Genomic DNA, 20,984 nt, shown 5'->3' on the forward strand with positions numbered 1-20,984 from the left:
ATGCAAGTGAACTGAAGTAGACTGGGTGCGGCAGCGGCTGGCGTCGGGGCAGGTGCTTGCCGCGGCGGTACAACTTCCTGGCGCAATCCCTCATTGGTTAGGATTTTGTATCCGGTTTTTTGATAGTTAGCTAACTGTGAAACAAACTGTTACGCAAACTAATTATTGGCCTTGTGGATATATGGCCTTTTTTGACGCCAACCCAACACTACAGAAACTTTTGAGCTTCTCTCTAGAATGATCAGCCTCCGCGGCAGTCGGCATAGCCACCAATGAAACTATTGCAGAATGCATGTACCGCGAAATCCTCCAAATACCTAGTAGTTCTTTCTAGAACCCGCCCTCAGCAGTTTATATACACTCCTCAAGGACTCATTATGCAGCATTAAAGGAGGCTGTCTCTGCAGTCATCCCCAGTACTTGAAATTTTAGTGTAGAAGAGGACCACCTGAGGGCCACGCCTTGCGTTGTCTCCGGTGTTGTACATTTCTGTATTCTTTACTACGTGCCTCGGGTCACGGTACACGCAGCAGTTAGCTATAGAGCTAGCTCGCCACGGCCATGCGAACGAAAAGCACCACTGAGGACGAATACAACCACGGTATGTGCACGCAGTACCAACAGAGCGGCTACCCGCGGGCACAAGGCTGACGGTCAGTCCAACCTACTTGCAGCGTCATTCGCTTTTGGCGCCGCTATTACATTGCTCGGGGCAGCTGCCGAGAGCATACCATCGCTACACACGACTGACAGTCACCGCCAACAGCAGCACCGCACAAGGGCAAAACTGTCGGGAGCGAAACCGTCCCTGATACTCCAGTAAATTTTTCTGGCCTAAAGTTTAGTAGCGCAACCAGTAAGTGGCACGTCGGATGTCGATCAGCTGTGGCATTCCATGAAGAGGGCCCATGGCACTGACGGCAACTTCCTGCAACCATCACAGCCCACAACGGCGAATGCACGAGAATGCAGTTCTGCAGCTCTGAGCGCCCTTTGCTGTTCCTGTTGTTAAGACTCTTCTTAGGTTCTGGATATGCTGGTGAGTCCGGCAGTCCATCGGTTGGTCCTTGCGATGGATTGCAGAAGCTCACCCGGTCGTGCAAATACTTCCATGCCACCCTTTTTATTTCATCTGCGTCAATGGCATTCAGCCGTGTCAGGAACTCTGCAGTCGGAATGTGCCGTCCGTACACCCTGCGAAACAGATATTCGCATCTTCGCGCTAAAGAGCTTTAGAATCAGTGGAAGGAGCAGGCTACTTGCCTCAACAACAAAAGTGTCGCACGACTACTAGTTGGGCTGAGCGAACAATAAACTGATGACTTTACTTTAAAATATAGGCACTTAATTTTAACAGTACACAAAGAAAGGGATGACAAAAACTGTTTACCTCTCCAAGCATCAGGAAGTGGGAACTAGGCACAGATGAAGAAAGCAAAAACTCACAGGATCTGTCTCCCGAGATCTTCAGCAACGGCAGTCGTCGAATCCAAGTGTCCCAATAATTGTGTCTGCAGCCACAACAAATGACACCCAAGCCTTCCTATAGCATGACAAAGCATTTTGGCAGGTTCTCCACATGAAGAGTATCTCCCCGCGTAGAAGTGTCTCTTCTCCCGTCACACGTAATTTGAGCCAACAGTTGAAGGGGAAACTTACCGTCAGCTGCGCCTTCGCCCTCTCTACTTCCTCATCCGTCACCTGTAGCTCGACAATACACGTGCACAAGGGAAAGCAGGAATGGGCACAAATAGAAGGAGACAGTAGTAAAGGGATAAGCAATGATCGCATGACACACACCAAGGAAAACGAGTTTTGGAGCATGAGGCTCTCTTCAATGATGAGTTTTCCCTAGTACAGCCTAGCATCCGCTAGCCGTGCGCAATTTCGCTAATGCGCCGGTGTTTCTAGTAACACTTCTACGGACTATTCTCTCCTTTTCCCAGTAGCACTGAATCGCCACACCATAGCCTAAATAAATGAAGAATGAAGCAAAGAATTTCAAGAAAGCGATATATATGTACACATGAGGAGAAAGAAAGCACGAAGCTCACGCTATAAGAGAGAGATGTGATCCCGTGCATAAGCTCCAGGACACAATGCTCAACTGCGACTTCGTCACATTGGGCATAAAACCCGAAGAGTCCGGTGTCTCTATAGCACGTGTTGAAGGCCGAGAACATCTCTGCGCAGCCAGTTTGCATCTTTGTGGAGATATTACGAATAGTGGAGTTGGCGCTAAGCTTCCCAGGGACGATTCCTTCGTCGTGCTTCCTGTAGCTACCGATGATTGACTGCATCAGCATGAAAGCCACACAGTCTGAACGAAGCAAAACAAAAGCAGCAGGAAGGAGCATACATTAACACTGAATGGGAAGGGAGCACAAATACACAGGCGAGAACATGCAAGACATATTTCATGATGGCATTGGTTTGCCCTTCTCTTCAATTTGACGATGGTTAGCACTGGAAGTACACACGATGCACTCTGAACAGTGCGTGCCGAATGAAACGCTAGAAAACCCCCAGAATTAGCTCAAGCTGAGTGTCCTTGCCGCCAGTGTATTAACACCTATAAATCCCTGGTCAAGCCGGTCAATATTTGAAGAGGAGTTGCATTGCAAAAGAGCAATTCAGCATATTTCAAGAGCTCGGGACCACAACAAAGGGCAGGGAAACACGAATGTCCACTTGCCTGGGGATTTCCAAGGCACACCTTCAAACCCAACGGCAACATGGGCAATCGGTCCCATGTCATCATCTCTGTAGATGAGTTCTGATCCACAGAAAAACGGCTTTTCGTCTGGCACCACAATGCTTTGCTTTTTGGCGACGGGAACATTAGCAAAATACTTCTGCACGTGTTCAACAAGCTCCTTGTGGTTGATGTCGCCTGCTGCGGCCACGACCATGCGGTTTCCGGTATAGTTACGGAAAATGTAGTCGACTATATCCTCCCTTTTCATATTTTGAATGTTTTCAGCAGATCCCAAGATCGTAAAACCCAGAGGACTATCACGAAACGCCTGCAGGCGAAGACAGCAACTTTACATACGTGCCCATACTATTTCATCTTACTCCTAGCGCATGTTAATGCCGTGTTCATACCAGCGCTTAACCTTTTACCCCAAAAGAAGGAAAGACATAGCGGCAGGCATGCAGCTGTGTGGGATATTGCCGCCCTAAAGCGTGAAAGAATGCAGCGAAAAAGCAGCCGATACACCACTTGGCACAGTCAAAGATTCCAGAACATCATGCACTACAAACTGAGTTGCTACACAATCCACCACTATTTTGATAGCTATATTTAAAAACTTCGCTCAGCAAGCTTCTTAATGAAGGACGCACGAACCGCATGTCAGAAAGTGCATCATAACGCACAACAGTTAAGAACACTACGCCCCAAAACACTGTAAAATATCAAATTTCTTACCGTCATGTGGAGACGATCAAAAATGACTTCTTCTGTTTGTTTCTCCACTTCTTCCATTTCCCTCAAGATTACTCTCTTCTCTACCTCCATAGCCTCCGGGTCCATGGTGGAGTTCAGCAGGATGTCAGACAAGATGTCTAGACACTGAGACAGATCCTTTTTGAATGCCTTCGCGTAATAGCTGCGTGATCAAAAACAAAAAGCTTGGAGAACTACTGAAGGGCAGGACATTAAGCAAAACGAAAAAAAGCCTCTACGCACGACCAAACAACGGCATCTGCACGAACTAGGCAGCTCTCCTGGTATAAACTGCGGAGTTGTTTAGAAATATTCGATACTATGGCTCGGGATTCGCAATCGAGGGTACCAGAGAAGCGCAGCAGGCAGTAACACCTTAAAATCATCCAATACAACAAGCAAGCGGGGGCACATGCAACCAAAGCACACAAGTGCGGACGCGAATTACTTCACGTTAAGAGGGGAGAACCTTGAGTTGAGAAATGACAGCTAAAGAGGCTTCAGGCACGACGATATAAGCAAAAGACGGGGTGAAGGCAAACTGCATATGTGGTTGCATCGCCAGCGGGGGCACACTATTTAGACAATGGGGTAGACTCGCAGCGAAAAAAAGGCAGTATCAGATGATCCAGGCACCAATATACAAGGGAGGCTTGTGGTTGAAAATCTAGGAGACATACACCGTCTGTTCGCGGGAGGTGTATGCGTTTAGATGAGCCCCCATGTTTTCAATTTCTTGCTCCAGCTGAATGCGTGATCTCCTCTTCGTGCCCTGAAGAAACACACCAGATACAAAGAAATTCCAGTATCTAAACAGCAACGCGCAGTTACGAAAACACACATACATTGAACACTTGTCCACTTGCTGCAAAGGGTTGAGCTAAAAGCTCAATAGCTCATTGAATAAGAAAGTATGCGTGCCTTGAATGCCATATGTTCCAGAAAGTGTGCAGCGCCATTAGTGCTCTTCCTATCAAATCTGCTGCCGCTGTCAATCCAAACCCCAGCAGTTATTGTGTCAGAGAACGGAAGGCGCTGAGAAGCCACGCGGATCCCGTTTGGCAGTTCGGTCAGCTCTGAAGAAAAGAGCACACGAGCATATATCGATTTTAGTGCCAAGTTATGAGTCTGCTATTGATGATGCAGCACGTATTGTTACAGCTGGAGTTATTACAGATTCCATATCCAGGGTGTTGTGAACAGACACTAGCACGCTGCTCCCCTGCTATCCTCGTCTCCTTCGAGCTAAGAACGCTTCAAATGTAGTCACACAAGGTCATCTGAAAAAAATCATAAATTAGATATCTGATTCCCTGTGAGATGCAGCTGCTGCATGTGAGTGCCGACCTGCTGATGGCTGGTTGAAAGCGGAGAGCGGGACAGACCCCTTCCTCTCAGCTACAGCAGCAGCACGAATGTCTCCAATAGCAGCAGCTGGCGCCCTCTGCGCTGCCGCAGCAGCGAGAGATGTAAAGGGGGAACGGCTGCAACTGGAGAGGCGGCCACTGCTTCTTCGCAGAGCAGCAACGGCAGAGTACCCCAAGCGGCGGGTAGCCGCAGCCGTGGCGGCGTACATTGTGACTAGGTGGAAGTAGAAAAGGTGCTTTAGTAAGAGTTCCTAAAAGCTTAGTTGTAGCGGAGAGGCTACTGCCGCTGCTGTGCATGCAGCGGGTCGAGGGGTTCCGTGTGTACGGAGAAAAAAAGGTGACCGCCCGTCGACTTGCGAAGGAGATGATAGAAAAAAGGTTAGTTCAAATACTCCAAGGCGCGGTGCATTCAAACGGTAGTTGCGGGACCACACGAACACGGAACCCCTGCAGCCGCGGCTGCTGCAGGGAGAGCCCCATTACAAACGGGGATATATTGCCACTGCCTTTCCGAATGGGGTGTAGCGCAGGTAAGATCATTGGGTTTCCAAACTTATTGAGCGAGAATCATGAGATAGTGTCGTATATGCGAGGAAGGTGCTCCGGGTGCATTGCATTACTGCAGCTCCGGTGCACCCCCCACTAAACCGTAAAATTGCTTTTGTATTGGCTTGCTGGTATCCGCTTTTGCGTTTGAATCTGTACTCATGTGGGATCCTTGTCTCTCCTTTCCACATCGGAGGCAAAAGTCTCAGTTCGTCCGGTGTTACGAACTGATAACAACTGAACGTATTGCATTGGCGAGGGGACACTTACGCGGAAATAAAGCATAATTCGCGTAGATAATGCGTTGTGTTGTGCTGAAAAGAGGCTAGTAGCTTCTTCAGTGCCCTTAAAGTAAGGTTTTCTCCACTTCATTGCAGATCAGGATCCATGTAGCGGTAGGCGCCATGCTCAACCACTTTCTACTACACTAGTTATCTTTAACGAGCATTTGTAAAGAACTACCTAATTGATTTGTTGGTTCGTATATCTTGCTTGCTGAAAGTGCTAAAGTATTATTTTGTAGAAAACCAGTTGCAGAGCCACTAAAGTTGAAGGCCTACTTAGAGCCGTGTTCTCTTCTTGCGCTGCTAAGCCGGTCGCATAAAGACTTTGCCTCACCATATTGAAGCTCAAACTCCACCCATCCCATAATACACGAAGTGATTGCTGTAAAGGAGACCACAAGCTGCTTCTTCATAGCGCCTTCTAGCACGCTAACCTCTACAGCGCGCAGCTGTGGTTGCATGCGCACTTCCGATTGGGATAGCCATATCATACATTCGACTACCCCATGCTGCACGGGGCCAATATTAAAGTCACCCAACCATGCACATAGGACTCGATGTTGACTTGAAGTGGCATTAAGGTGCGCCACCTGTGTTTGTGAGTACTTGCACTGCCGCCCGTCAGCGGACCCAAATCCCAGGGGCCTCGCTGAAAAGCGAATCAGCAGATTACGGCTCTGCGTAACGGCCTAATGTACCAACATCCACTATTCAGTGTAAAGTCACGCCAGCAATTCTTGCCAACTGATGTTGATCGTATTAGGGCACAATTTACCCACGGTAGATATCCAACCGCGCCCTGCCCTTAGTAGTCCTCTTGATTTCGCCACCGGTTGCACAGAGGCTTTTCGTCTTCTTCTTGTACCTTCTATGCTCACTGTTCAGCCTGTAGCCGCCCGGACCGAGTCTCGCTGTTGGAGTTTTCTGATTTTTTGCATACGGCGGTAGCTCAGGACATGTAGCCCAACTACCCACATTTGCCGGTGCATTGTTTAGAGGCTCTCTGCGCTCCCCTAGGAGCCCACAGGTTCCATCCGACGGTCTGTTTTCGTTCACCGTATATTGTAGGCTAGGGCCAGCTGACACAGTCCCAAAATCCATAGGGGTCTAAATCTAGACTTGGCTATTGCTTTAAAGCCAAAGGCGCATGACGCTCATTTGCTCCTAAAACCTCAAGTATTCCATCTTTTGTGGAAGCCCCACCAGGCGCTTCTATACTCCCTGAGTCATTGCTCATCCTGCGACCCCGTGACAGGCCACTTCAGTAGACCCGAGATAAAGCAAGTAAAGCAACTTCTCATCCACGTTGTGGCTGTTGGTGACCAACGATTGACATATCTGGATATTCCACCACTGCCAATATATCGACAGATGCCTCTGCGTAGAATTGCCCATTTCCTCGAAGCTTGCTGTTGAGCTGCTGTCGGGGAAGGCTTGAACTGTAGTTACTCTTGCAGGCAGACGAATTCGTCCACATGAATAGAGCCACCACTAAAGCGTTCCGCCATTGAATAGACATGCCACAAGGAGCACTCGCTTCTCTTCATCTGAAGATACAAAGCGCAGTATATCTCCAACCAGCTCATGAAATGTTCAACTGCTCACCCCTTTTTCTAGACGCTCTCGCACTTTTCTGGTTGACATACCCTCATATACTCATCCATAAACGTTTTGTTTGCTCAAAATTCAACCCTCTCTAGTAGTAGTGGAGCTGCTGTGTCCACATCAGCTTGCACGCCTGCCTCTGCCTCCCCAACATGCACTGTGGGACCAGCTTCCTACATACCTAGAGGGCTTTTCCCCAGCTTGTTTTCAAAATGTAGATTGCGTAACTACCCAATGAATCGATCGAGATCAAACAAGTGTTGTAGGAAAAATTGACTTCTCATTGCACCCACAGCTAATGGAAGTGCAGGGAACAGCTCTACCGTGCCACGCGGTCACCAATTGTGACGCCTTCTCTAGGGTCTTTGTAGGAAAACACGTAACTCTAGACTTTATATGAATTCATTGAAGATAGAAGCGATTCTCCTTGAGACTACTTCCTCTACTAACCCGCGTCCCAAAGAGTTCTCGATAAGGAGACAGGGGCAGCTAGGGTACGCGTAACTATCCACTTTAAGAATGCGGTGCGTTCATGGCTGGCTGCATATCGCCTCAAGAGTACACCCACACAACCTTACGTCTTCTTGTATCGAGCTAAGAGTAATCTACGGGAAGCAAGATATACGAGCCGAAAAACCAGCTTGTCAATCCTTTATAGGTTCTTAGCTTAACATACCTAGTGCAGAATAAAGTGGTTAAGTATAGCTTTGCCCGCTGCTGTCCATGCCCCCGCCGTTGGTTTGGAAACTCGCGGGGCGGGGGCAAGGGAAAGAAATAATTTCTTTGAGAAGCAATACATAACTTTGTAGTTAATTCATATCGAGTCTGGAGTCAAGTGCTGCCGTATTGAAACAGATGGAAAGTATCGCAGCGGGCCAGGTGGGTGGGTAACAGCTTCAAGTGAAGCTGCCTACGCGATAGCAGGCTCTCAAGCTTTAGAAGTGAGTGCAAGTCGCCAAATGGATGCCCCTATTACTTTTATGAGTGTGTTGGGCCGCTGGGCGAATAGCTGCCGTGAGCTGTTACGCGGAAAGCCTTCATGTCATCGCATGAAGTGCCCTATCTGCATGTGTCCCATGTGTAGGAAACTATATAACCCTTCCAATCCGAGGTTGAGCACATCTTAATTATGTACACAACAAGCGGTTCTGGTATTTCTCCGAGTTCGGTACGTACCTGCGGATATGTGCAGCAGCAGTTCGGCAGCAAGAACAATGGTGAAAGCATCATCACCCTCTGCATAAAATATTCTGGTAATTTTAAAGTAATAACAAGACTGATTTCTTTATTGGGGTCCCCATGGGAAGAATGGTATTGTTGGTTGCTGGTCTGCTACTGGAGCAGTCCTGATACAGCAGTGCTGCTGCAGCTGCTGCTGCTGCTGCATGCACACAAAAGCTAATGAAGTTTTCTGCTTATTCTACTGAAAATTATTACAGAAATCAATGGCAGGAACAACTGATAGATGCTCATGTAGGAAACGAATGGCTCCCAATAAACCCCAGCCCAGTGGTCTCGCCTGCAGTACAGCAGCATTATGGATATTGCGGTATTTTCTTTTTTGCATTCACCCAGTTTGCACCGCTTCATTCAACAGCACTTGCCCTGGTTCCTTTATAGGTGGTAGAAACTGCCCTTCTTGTTGACGCATGCATCCCCCATTCCTTGTTGTGTGGCCCTGAAACGCACAAAGAACACTGTTCACGATAAGTACCAAGGGCATATAACCAAAGGAACAGAGAGGCTGCGTGCAACCACAGGGGCCCCTGCCATCGCGTCTATCTTCGCTGTCACTTTTCGAAGGTGCACGCAGAACTCACAACCTCAGATGCGAACCACCGGTCTACGGAAGGGTAGAAAAGCAGCCCAAATATTCATTCTGCATTTCCTCCGGTAGATGACACTAGAAAGCTGAGCGCCTGCTCTTGCTGCATTCCTCAGCTTGGGCCATTGCCGGCTGCATCTAGAAAAGCCGGCATTAGAGCTTCATACTTTGTATTTCACCTGTCTTGGGCGACCAGGATCTTCGTGTGGCCTCAAGATGACGTCCATCTTCTCAAAGGTGTGTTTAAGATCGAGTCACCCTATTTGTAGACATCCTTGTGCAACGTTGTTCAGCGTTCAAGGTTTTCGCAGTATGACTTTTGGTTTTGACGGTTTTGTGTAATTAGGTGTCAGAGCAGTATGGCGAGCTGGTCAACTTCATCATTCGGCCTCCCCGCGACACCTACTCGGACGCAGATTTGGGGCCATCGACTTTTTTAATGGCTGGCAGGCAATACAAACGCACAGGCAGGTGTACCGACACTGCAGGGACCCCACAACACGTACAGTGAATGGCATGAATGGATGGAATTGACGATTTCGGGCTCAACGTCAAGTCTTTGCCAACCCATGACCTAGGTATATGGGGGTTTGCCGTTGGTTTTCAGATCTGGAGCTTATCAACAGGAGAAGCATGCGACTTCAGTGCAGCCATTTTGAGCCGGTTTTGCCGTGCGCTGCTTTGAATCCGTTCCACAGATCTTAATCCGTGGCACAGTGTGCACATTTCCAGGGAGTAATATTATCGCCTTTGATTCGATAGACTGCAATAAGCTTTGCGTTGTTTCCTTTCTTGGTAGATTCATCGAGGATTGGGGTTGTTCGCTGTTTCTTGCAGCCCCGGGAAGCGCAAAAAGCTACCTTGTGTGATTTACCTGCACGGTAATTGTTCTTCTCGGATAGAAGCAAGTACGGCCTGATTGCGGAGCTTAAACCTCCTAAAGTCGCTGCTGGGTCTTCCCGTGTGTTGCTTTACCTCTTTTCGGTGAAAATGGCTTGAATAGTTCTGTCGTATTCGAGTCCTTGTGTGTGAAAGCGAGAGTGCACATGTGATGTGTTTGATTTTGCGGTGCCTCTGCAGTGTCAGCCCTGCCAGTGCTGCTGCCTCAGAATATAACCGTGTTTGCTTTTGACTTTTCTGGCAGCGGCAGATCGGACGGCCCGTATATATCTCTAGGTGCATCGAATTTCAGGTCTTGTAGCCTGTGCTGTAGGTGCCCTACTTCATCAGTATCACGACGCCGCTGCGGCATTAGGCTTTAGGGTCTAAAACAATAAGTGCTAGAAGCCGTGCCCACACAGGGCCTTCTTTCCCCCTTTCCAAGCACCAAGGTTTAGTGTCTCTGCGGGATGGAGTCGCTGTTTCTTTCAGGTTGGTGGGAACGAGACGACCTAGACACGGTAATCGAGCATTTGCGGTCCTTGGGTACGGTCTCCTCTGTTGGGCTTTGGGGCCGGAGTATGGGTGCCGTGACGGCGCTGATGCATGCGCACAGAGATCCTTCGATAGGCGGAATGGTACGTTGAAGTCGAGGACTTGATTCGCGCTTTTCGAGGCCTGCACCGCACGGACGATGCCGTCTCTAATCGCCTGTTGTATGCATTTGCCTTGTGCAATTCACGGCTGTGCGTATATTGGTACTGCGTGTACATATGTGTAGGCGTATGCGGGTACCCGTGGTGGTATGGTGGTAGATGGGTTTTGCACATTTCATCCCCCTTTCGCACCTCTTTGGGTCTTCTTTTATGGGTGGGGTGGCATTAAGAGGGTTGGTGGGGTGGGGGGCAGGACGCACACACGAAGGAAGCCGTTGGCGAGTGCTGCCCGCCACTCTTTACAGGTGTTGGACTCTCCGTTTGCCGCCTTGAGGAGACTGGCTGAGGAGCTCTCGAGCGTTGTCATGCAATTCAATGTGCCCAAATTTGTCCTCTCCATCCTCTTATCCCTGGTTAGACAGGCCCCCATGTATTCGCAGTAGCGGAAAGAGCAGAGTTCGCAGCAGTAGGCTTTCCCAATGGCTGCACGCGCATGGCAGCATGCACTGCGCTGCCTGCCCAACAGCCGCTGAGAGGCACATGCAGGAGAACGAAGAAGAACACCCATATGTGCACTTATACATACATAGACACATTACACGAGCCAGCGAGCGCGGGGAAATCGGGGGTTGGGGGTGGGGGAGACCAATGGAGGGAGAACAGACTCAAGGGTAGAGGCGTTGCATTAAATTCATCAGTTACGCAGCTTGGTGCAAGCAGTAAGAGACAGAGGCAAGGGGACAACACAGGAAAAGGGCGGTTTATTTGGCGCTGTCAGGTGCGGAGCTCGATCTTGAGTAAGGCCCAGTTCGATATCAACGTAATCGCCCCCATCGATAACTTGGCCGAGGCATATATTCCTGGTATGTATTCTGCGTTCCTTGGTAACAGTACTCATGGATTTTAGTGCGCGTTACAGCGTAGGTCCCCACAGCTTCTTCAGTTGCACTCATCATGTGGCTTAAAATGCCTTGATGGCATGGAGTCTGGGGGCCCCCCCCTGTGTTGGCTCCACGCTTTAGAACTTTGGGAACATGCTGAGATCGTTGAAAACTCCCTATCTTGTATCCTACTGGACCTTGCAGCAGAGTGTCTATTGTGGCTTGGGGGGGCGCTGTACGCTGAAGAGTTGGTATTTCAGGGTGTGAGGGCCGCTCCTTGGGGTCTGAGGCTGTGGAATCTGTGCAGCCTTGTTTGTATATGGCCGGGAGGACAACTTCATATCCCCACAACACGTGAAGGACCTGTATGCGGCATACAGAGGCGACAAGAACATTATAGATGTACGGCGCCCATGCTAGGCCTAGTGTGCTCTTGCCGCCTGTGCTTCCTTGTCGACACGCTGTCTAGATTCGACCCTCCGACATAGAAGCGGATCGGTCAGGCGTTCCCGTGTGCGTTGGTCAGGTTGAGGGAGGCCACAACTCGCCCCGTCCTGCTTTCATGCTGCACTCCGCCGCGATATTCTTTCGCAATACGCTGGATCCTCTGGCGCTCTCGAGAGCAGGTCGGGAAAGAACCGGCGAGACGAGGGATCTCAGCGAGGATGTAGAAGGCAGCAGAGGCAGCCCCTGCAATGCACCAGTGATCCCTGTCCATCCGTTTGACGACGAAGCATGGCAGAAACATGCAGCAGCGGCAGCAGTGGCCGCCACTCCTGGTGCCGCAGCGGCACCTGCAGCTGCCGCATCTGCGGCTGGATCCACGCACCTGCCTGGGAGCCAGCAGCAGAAACAGCAGCAAGCATTATCCACGCACGTTCCAGCAGCACAATCAAAGGTTTTCGCAAGAAGTAGGAAGCTGCAGCGCGTGCTTCGCGGCCTTTCGTAGCGGTCCCCCTCTTCCAGTTTTTGTCGGGCAATATATGAGCTGACGAGTTGCTATAGGCAGGGAGCCATCTGCATGCGAACCCTTTGCGCAGCTTCTATTTTCTCCCCCTAAAACACAGATAGGGGGATAGGCAGAGCCGACACAATGCAACCTAAACACGCAAGGCCTGGCTGGGGCTTGAGGCTTCGAAGCGGGAAGAGCATGCACATAGGCAGTTGGATGCATGTGCCTGCATAGGAAAATCTGTCTCCGTGCAGGAAGCTACGTTGGCACGGTTGTGGCGACGTTTTTTACAATGTGTAGAAGCACCCTCTTTGGTTCGATGTTTCGTGTGCAGCAAGGTCAGGTTTGTCCAGTCGCTCCAGCAGCAGCAGCGGGAGCGGACAGCCCCCCTGGCTTGGCGGCAGCAGCACCCATAGTGCCAATGACGGCAGCAGCAGCAGCAACCAGGCCGAAGCACAGCCTGGTAGCGGAGGTCCTTCGCGATCTGTGCTTTCTCGTAGCTTCTTGCGCTGGGGTACAGGAAAAGGCCGCCAGCAGTCCGCTGCGCAAGCGGCTGCTGGAAGCACTGACAGCAGCAGCAGCGCAGTCGTGACTGCGAACAGCGGGCAAGGAGCGGAACGCCAGCGGAATGATGAGGGCCTCAATTCTGCTCCACAGGGAGCGACTGCAGCAGGCGATGCTGCAACAGGCTCACAGGCAGATGCAGTGAAGAGCATGGCACCGCCTGAACCATCATTTCGATTTTTCAATAATGAAGATGGAATGGAGACAACAGCCTTTATTGAGGATGTGAGCACTCCAAACCGTGCCTAGGTGGCTCTCAGCTGATCATAGTGACTTGGGGGCATTGAGGCCCAGAGTTTGGCTTCTGATCTGTGGAGTCTTTTTTGGGGGTGTTCTGCAGGAAGACGATATTTTGCAGCGCGCAATTTCGATATCTCTGGAAGAATTTATCAGGGAGCAGCAACAGCAACTGCGGAAGGCCGCTGACCCCAACGCGAAACCGTAGAGTCAACGAAATGGAGTAGCCTGAAGAGCGTAGCATTTTTTACAGGTGATGCCCAACGGTCCAGAGAGTGGAGGGCCCCATTCGCAGCGTGAAGCTCCGGTAGAAGGTGATTGCATATGTACATGGTGTCAATACATTTATCGCCTTATTTGAAGTGAGCTGCAAGTAAACCGACTCTGATAGCACCAACCGAGCGGACAGTCGGGCCCACAGCGAGCTGACTAGCTTTCTGGGTAGCTATGCACGCTAGCACCTAGCCAACTTGTTCGACAGCCGCGCATGTGATTTAGTACAGTCCGCATAGCGAAAAGTTGAACTCGGCGGGCCATAACGCAAGCGCGCTGCATGTGGGTTGGTCTGTTGCCTGAAGTCCGGTTTGCTGCGATCTAGCAAAGCACAGGTGCCTGTAGGCATGGCTAGTACCACAGGTAGTTGCCATAGTGAGGATGCAGCTGTCTCCATATTGTTGGAGCTCCTTTTTGCTGCTATTTTCTTACAACTCGTTTGGCTTTGCTCAACGTCTCTGGACGTACCGGACGAGAGCCATTACAGTCCGAGGGTGTGGGGTCTGGATTCAGCAGGACCTCGACGCAGAGCCTCTTAAAACCCCGCCACTTCCACCCATAGTGTTTTTCTGTGTGCTCAAGCGCAAATGTACGGTAGAAGAAAATGATCAAAGTAGTTTCTTAAAAGAAAAAAATTTCGTGGGCCGCATAAAAGGCACTGGGGGTATTACCAATTTGGAAGAAAGGCACCACTATATTTGGTGTTGAAATTATTTAGGACCCTTACATCTGATGCCGAAAAGTATAGGGCGGGTGTGGTAGCTCTCCTGCTTGTCCAAAAGCTTTTCTTACTCCAAGGGGTGCTCCATCGCGAAATACATATAGTCCGGCACTTTTACTTGATTTGCGTGGTGTGCTTTCCAATAAGCAAAAGGTTACGCACATGTATGTGGGGCGGCCCAATAGTGTGGGGAGAGGTCCATGTGAAAGAACTCCAAGCTCAGGGCATAATTCAAGGTATGGCAGATGCGCAGGACAAGTCAACACACCCGGGCAATGTGCGCCGCCATTGGCATAGCGAGGTGGCGCGCCTCGTCCGTACTGGAGTCATGGTTAGCCCTCTTAGAATCAGCCGCGTTGGCGGACTGTGCGAATTCTTATTGGGCCTTTTGCACAGTCGGCGTAGACTTTCAACAGCTGGAGAGCTGCAATTCGCAGAACCCCCTCTACAAGAGGTATCCTGCAACGTTGGGGAGACCAACGGTGGCTCAGTAAAGGTGGAGCGGGTCCCCTTACAAGGTGTTACGTACTTCCATCAAGGCCCAGTGCACCTGTGGCGTTGGGGTCGCTAAAGGGGGGAGGTTTTCTATTGAGATTATTTCTAAATATTTCCTTGAGGTTTTGTAGGATTCTGTTGCCGAAGGCATCTCAACGGAACGCATACGAAGTGCAATGCACTAGTAGGGATGTATGAAACTGTCGTCATAGGCATCATGATTACATCGTAACGAGACTGTTCATGAGTCTACAAGCCTGACCTACACCCTCACTCTTCGTTGGGGCATTTACATCTATATACGCTGACCCCTAATGTCCCGTGTGGAGTGAAATGCTAAGGTACCCGAAACACACACTTACAATAATACGGCAAGCTGCAGCTGGCGAGAGCCGTTCAGACACATAGTAGATACCACGCATGTCAAGCGCATGCACAGTGCTGGTTTGCCATTCTACATGCTGCGCACAGCCTGCGGATAGCTGGTGGCTCCCTCCGATTTGCTGCGCCTTTCACAATCTAGCAATGTTCGTGATGCTTGCACCGAATCGACCAGATATTTTACAGCATGCTATCAGGGGTTGACATGTGGTGTTAGACTGAGAGAGCACAGCAAGTGCCCCGGCTATCGCAAGTTGCTACCCAGTATCACTACTGGGGAACATTCTGCTACCAGATACTCAGGGTTTGGAAGCTTTTGAATCAAATACTGCTTAAGTTGACATATACTTCACACGATGCAAGGTTTGCTCAGCGCAAAAACGCAATATGCAGCTTCGCGGGCACTTAGCCGCAGCTTCTTGACTGCAAACAAAACACCTCTGTAGCTGGTGCCGAACGGCCAGAAAATGGTGCATGGAGGACGCCAGGGAGGGTCGAGCATCACCAACAACACAAAATTGCGACAATACGGGGAATAAGAAGAGGAAGAAATACTCCAGGATGCCTTTGGGCTCAACCGCCCAGCATGCTTGGGGCTATGACGCTGCGGGAAGCGGCGTGTGTGGATGGATTTCCACGGGGATGGACTGCATGCCGGTTTCTCTTTTAAGAAAGCTAGAAAGACTTCGGCGTTCTCTCACTTAGCCTCTCTGATGTGTTCTTACACCTCAATCCACAAGAGACCGGGCGTTCTAGCCAGCTGACCTTCGGGGGCTCTGTTGCGCATTTCTTGCTATTCCAAGCTTTTCGCCTTGTTTACTCTCTGATAATACAGAGGAGTTCATTTAGCATGCGCACTGAGGGCCTCTGCACCCTCTGGAGCTGCAGAATGCACAAGGGATTCGGCACGGCTCGACGCCTCGAACCCTGATCTTGAAGACGAAGTATTGGGAGCCATACCAACGTCGACGTGGAGGAAATGGAGGGAACGACTGTCATTATCGACAACGGATCGGGTACGCTTTTTCCTGTCATTCTTTTTGCGCTGTTGTTGTGTCGAGGCCTCGTATCTCGAACTCGTGTGTGTGGATGGCCTAAATTCAGAGTGGAATATGTTGAATGACGTGCATCCACTCTGCACGACTCAGCCTCAGAAAGCAGTTCGCTTTTGTGGAGGGGTGCGAGATGACTGGGGTTGAGGCTTTGGGGGTCCGCTTATCTGCTGTTGTTTTGTTGCGCCTGATGGGATCCTACGGATGCGGTTTTGAAGTGTACAGTGAAAAACATGGCCATTTACGTTGTGGCTAGGGTTTTTGCTGTGGGGATTTGGGAGGTGGCTGGCCGCAGATATGCTTTATTGGGTAAAAGATTGAAAGTGGTGTTGTTCCTGCAAGTATCGGCTGGTGATTTCCACCTCCTGGACCTTCTGCAGGCGCTACACCTGGCTGTCTTGCGTTCTGTGCATATGGTGGCAGAGAGGGGGTCAGACTGCGCCTCCGATTTGCGACAGCCGCGGGGGTTTAGGGTTTGTGTGTATGCCCGTATGCTGCTCGAGACTGTTTCACGTGTGGCGTGCGGTGCGGTCGTGTACGGCGAATATGCGCATGATTTTGTGTCATCCTGGTGTCTGTTCTGGTGTCGATCTTGAGACTCACCTCGTATTTGCGAAAATCGTTGCCTTCCAGCGCGTCAGCTTCCCCCTGCCTCCTTCCTGCATTACAGGGTCTCTTGCGCCCGCACAAATGGCTGTCAATCTGCCGGGTGCAGCCAACTTGCAGCGAGGTTTTGCATCTGCATGCGCATGCATGCGCAGGATACATCAAGGCCGGCACAAATACGGAGGATCTGCCGTCTATCTTTTTTCCCACGGTAGTCGGGGTCCCCCGCCGCCGTTTCGCCGAGCAGTACAAGGACAAGCCCATAAACGAGCGCGTTTTCGTGGGAGAGCATGCAATTGCAAACAGACATCACCTCACTATCAACAACCCCATTGACCATGGGCATATTGATGACTGGGAGCAGGTAAGCTGCAACGGGAGGGGCCCCCTCGAAAGGGGCTTGGGGTTTATTTAGGAAGCGAGCATGCCACAACTGGGGAACGTACTTGTGGGTTTAGATGATGGGAGGGAATGACGGATAAGACGGCGCATGAGATCCTAAAATTTGGTATTCAGGTTTCATGGCTTACACTCTCGCGAGAGTTCTTCCTTGTGCCTGCCTAGAAGCCAGAATTTTCTGCACTTTCTAAATGCCACGTCCTTCGGCGCTTTGTCTGCGCTTGCAAGGCTTGCTTGTCTGTGTCTGTTTGTCTGTCTGTCTGTCTCTCACTCTGAGTATCTGTCACTGCCTGAGCCTGTGCGTGCGGGGTTTCTTGCAGATGATGTTTGTGTGGCAGCACGTTTACGACACGCTGGGAATCGAACCGTCCACCTCTCCAGCACTAATAACGGAGCCCCCAAACTGCTCAGTCTCCCATAGGAACCGCCTGGCAGAGCACTTTCTTGAAAGCTTCCAAGTTCCCGAGCTCAATCTTTCCGTCACAGGGCTGATGGCCATCTACGGGTGCGTGAGTCTTACTTCATGGCCGTCTCAGTGGCGGGGTCTTCTGTAGATCTGCCTGTGTATTCGTATCCATGCGCATTCCTCAGCGCTTTTATCTTTCTCCCCGTCCAAAACTTTCTGCGTCGTAGCGGTTTCCACCGGCAGCACTTCTTTGCAATCGCCCTTCGTTGTCTGCCGCTGCTCCCGATGCAGCTAACTAAGCAGCTAGCTCGCCCGTGGCTTCTCGCTGCTAGAGCGGCTTGTCGTAACTGAGCAGGGTGAGGTCTAAGGCGGGGAGCGTGTTTGTTTGAGTGCGACGCAGCACTGGGAAGACCACGGGCTTGGTGGTGGATATTGGGGAGGGCGTAACGCAGTGCGTCCCTGTTTTCGACGGTGAGCATCTTCAGTTTTTTTTCAGGGTCTAGTTTTGAGAACTGGAAGAGGGCAGTGGATGGCAAATGCACATGTGGGGGCCTGGGGGATACACGGATCGAGCCGTCCACCAGTGCGAAGGGGCTGTTCACACGGAGACGTCTGGAGCTTTCACCTTGCTCACAGGGTACCTCGAGGCCTCCTCCTTGAAGCGGAGCGACTTCGGGGGAGAGGAGCTACAGATGTATTTGCAAAAGATTCTATGTGACATGGGATATGCCATGACAACCCGGGACGACTTTGTGAGTTCTTTGGGAATGCGGAGCCCTCATTGCACCGTATATAAACGGTCATGAGACTTTAATGCGCAGAGCGAATTTTCACAGTATGATATGCAATCCGATTTCCCAAAGCCTCTCGTTTCTCTGGATGAGGCAAGCATGTGCATGCATGTGCGGTATTCATCCTGTGTAGGGCCTCTCTGCATGGGCACGCTTTCTCCGTCGCTTCTTGTGGCCGCGCTGCATGCAGCCGAGTAGAGTTGCTTTTTCACGCATGCATGGATCCTTGTGGTGTGCGTATGTAGGCATGCATGTTTGCAGGTATGTTGTGTTTGCAGGAACACGTTCGCGTCATCAAGGAAACCCTCTGCTTCTGCTCCCTCGACCCCGCGTGTACGTCCACCTCAAACGATTGCCTCTGGTGCTAGCGTAGCTCTGTTTTCCATCTAGGATAAGGCGCGTCCTTCCACGGCGGAGCATTGTGCTTTGGGACGTGTGGTATTTCTGCAGCGGAGCAGCAGAGAACGGATCTGGAGAAGTCGTATCACTTGCCTGACGGCCTGACTCTCCGAGACGGCGAAACCACGTATGTACACCCCGTGTTCTGAGCCTTGATTGTTGAATTTTTTTTGGGGGGGGGGGCGGCGGCCGCATTATACGCTGGACTGTGCTTCCTGTAGATCATTCTTTTTCGCTTGATTCTCTCTAACCCTCAGCTAGCCCGCCCTCAAGCTCCCAGATCCTTTATTCGTGCCTGCGAGGTGTTGAGAGGTTTTCTGCAATACGTTTGGCCCAGGCAGAACCATTTACGCTTGGGGGTGTCTCTACGGCGTGTGCTGCAGGGAAGTGACTCTGGGCCCTGAACGCTTTTACCCAGCGGAAGCTCTTTTTAATCCCCAGCTATGTGGCAGAGATAATCCGTCTCTTACTGACCTCGTCTGGTCCTCAGTCAGGGTTCGTTTCTCCTATCTCTCTAAAAGCGCAGCAGATCCTTCCCGTGAACGCCTCTACACCACACCGCCTTGCTGTGGCGTGCTCCCCTCGTTGTTCTGCAATCGTTTCATCTTCTCGGAAGCCCTAGAGCCTTGGGCCTGCTGTGCTTTCCTCGCGGATACTCTTATGGGCTGCTCCTGGATGAGGGGATCACCACCGCTCTGCCGCCACACCAGAGCCTTAGTCTTTTAAAACAGTCGGGCTGGACAGGACGCGATTTCGCCTTTCGCTCACTTTCTGCTTCTTCTGCTCTTTCTCCTGCTGGTGCGTTGCAGGCATGCCCCATAGAGAGCCGGAAGAGCCTCGTGGCGAATGTCGTCCTTTGCGGCGGCTCTTCGATGTTCTCAGGATTTCCCGAGCGGTAGCTTGCCATGGCGCCATTCACACTAGGAGTTGGCTTCTGCAGCTCTTGCGTGGCAAAATACCTAGCGCCTCCTTGAGCTGCAACTTCTCAGATGTCCAGCAAGCAACCCCGCGGACGGCTGCAGGCTGTGTGTGTAAATATGTAGGTTTGAGGCCTTTCGTTTGCTTTGTTGCGGTCTCAGTATGGAGCTGGAGCTGAAAAACACCTCTCCTCCCCAGGCACGGTCCATCGTGCATGTGGATGCCCCTCCAAATAGGCAGTTCCTTGTATGGCAGGGAGCCCGCTGCTTTTGTGATCCTTCCATGAGGCCCATGCAGGTGAGAGAAAGGTTCCCGTGCCAGAAGCGAGGCATTCGTGGGAAAATGTCTGCATGCATACGAAGCGTGCAGAGCAGTCACTAGTAGAGGGTGCTTGAATGCGCATCATATGAGTCACGCAGTTGTGCGCCCGTATGCCCGCCGAAGCAGCCCTCCTATGAATTGGAGATGGGTGCGTTTGTACATATGTGCAAATGCATCCATGGATTCTTTGTGCCACTACATTGTATCAGGATCACTTGTGGATCAGCAAGGCTGAGTGGGAGGAAGTCGGACCGAGGATTGTTCTCCAAAAGGTTGGTTCTATGAAGGCGTCTTTCTATTAGAAACCTCCACAGTCTGCGAGCCCCTGTTTAGAGAGGGATGCAAAAATATATGTAATTAGTGTATGCATCTATGCGTGCATGTGCTCTATGTGCTTTGTTGTGTCGATCGGGTGTGTTCATACATGAGCATTTTATGACGTTTTCATCGTGAAGTCTCCAGAAGTCCGGTTAAGCATACATGCCATGCTGTAGTTGTTTGTAAAACCGGCATGGCTGCGAGAATGCATGTGTGCATATTTTTTAATCTACGAGTGTATCTATTGCGCACTGCACGTGCTCTGTGAAGGGTCTTTGTGTACCTTGCTCCGTATGCGGCTTTTGTAGGCGGCAATCAAGGGTTAGTAGGCCCATTGCTGTATCAGTTATCCTAGAGAGGTTCTAGGCCGTCGCAGCCTCTGTCTTCACTTTGCGCTGCATGCGCCCGGAAGGCTAACTTTAATTGTTGGCTGCATCTTCTCGGGGTAGCGCCTCCATGGCTATCACAGATAGCATCAGCTGCGCATTTTCAGAGACCCTGCCTTTGAGTTAATACACTGCCGGGATTTACAGAGATACACCGTAGTATGCGGCCTTACCCCCTAACTACATTTGCTGGAATCGCTGGAGCAGATGCAGCACTTCATATCTGAATGCCACACCCATCGACTAGCTGCAGTAGCCAGTTACGGTACAG

General features: G+C 50.8%; 3 protein-coding genes across 3 annotated transcripts; 2 read left to right on the top strand and 1 right to left on the bottom strand.

Moving 5' to 3' along the window:
• Window positions 1-841: 841 nt before the first annotated feature.
• LOC34622359 (probable mitochondrial-processing peptidase subunit beta, mitochondrial) lies at window positions 842-5,027 on the bottom strand. Its single transcript, XM_026337875.1, is given in 10 exon segments — window positions 842-928; window positions 1,092-1,194; window positions 1,447-1,511; window positions 1,660-1,701; window positions 2,055-2,320; window positions 2,696-3,026; window positions 3,434-3,686; window positions 4,132-4,223; window positions 4,373-4,527; window positions 4,799-5,027. Coding segments are annotated over 10 exon segments (1,623 nt in total).
• Window positions 5,028-9,294: 4,267 nt separating this feature from the next.
• LOC34622360 lies at window positions 9,295-13,455 on the top strand. The gene is made up of 13 exons (XM_026337889.1): window positions 9,295-9,315; window positions 9,425-9,545; window positions 9,686-9,749; window positions 9,916-9,986; window positions 10,159-10,254; window positions 10,450-10,595; window positions 10,919-11,026; window positions 11,392-11,476; window positions 11,802-11,896; window positions 12,021-12,392; window positions 12,635-12,789; window positions 12,947-13,235; window positions 13,351-13,455. The coding sequence occupies exons 1-13, from the start codon at window positions 9,295-9,297 to the stop codon at window positions 13,453-13,455; spliced, it is 1,728 nt and encodes a 575-aa protein (XP_026193674.1).
• Window positions 13,456-16,096: 2,641 nt separating this feature from the next.
• On the top strand, window positions 16,097-20,653 carry LOC34622361 (actin). Its single transcript, XM_026337874.1, has 12 exons — window positions 16,097-16,133; window positions 16,931-17,139; window positions 17,495-17,679; window positions 17,981-18,051; window positions 18,217-18,332; window positions 18,650-18,704; window positions 18,822-18,897; window positions 19,154-19,265; window positions 19,580-19,665; window positions 19,850-19,985; window positions 20,219-20,281; window positions 20,636-20,653. The coding sequence occupies exons 1-12, from the start codon at window positions 16,097-16,099 to the stop codon at window positions 20,651-20,653; spliced, it is 1,164 nt and encodes a 387-aa protein (XP_026193659.1).
• The last annotated feature ends 331 nt before the right edge of the window (window positions 20,654-20,984 follow it).

Source organism: Cyclospora cayetanensis, unplaced genomic scaffold (assembly GCF_002999335.1).
Source record: "Cyclospora cayetanensis isolate NF1_C8 unplaced genomic scaffold, CcayRef3 CcayRef3_contig_21, whole genome shotgun sequence".
Classification (NCBI taxonomy): Eukaryota; Apicomplexa; class Conoidasida; order Eucoccidiorida; family Eimeriidae; genus Cyclospora; species Cyclospora cayetanensis.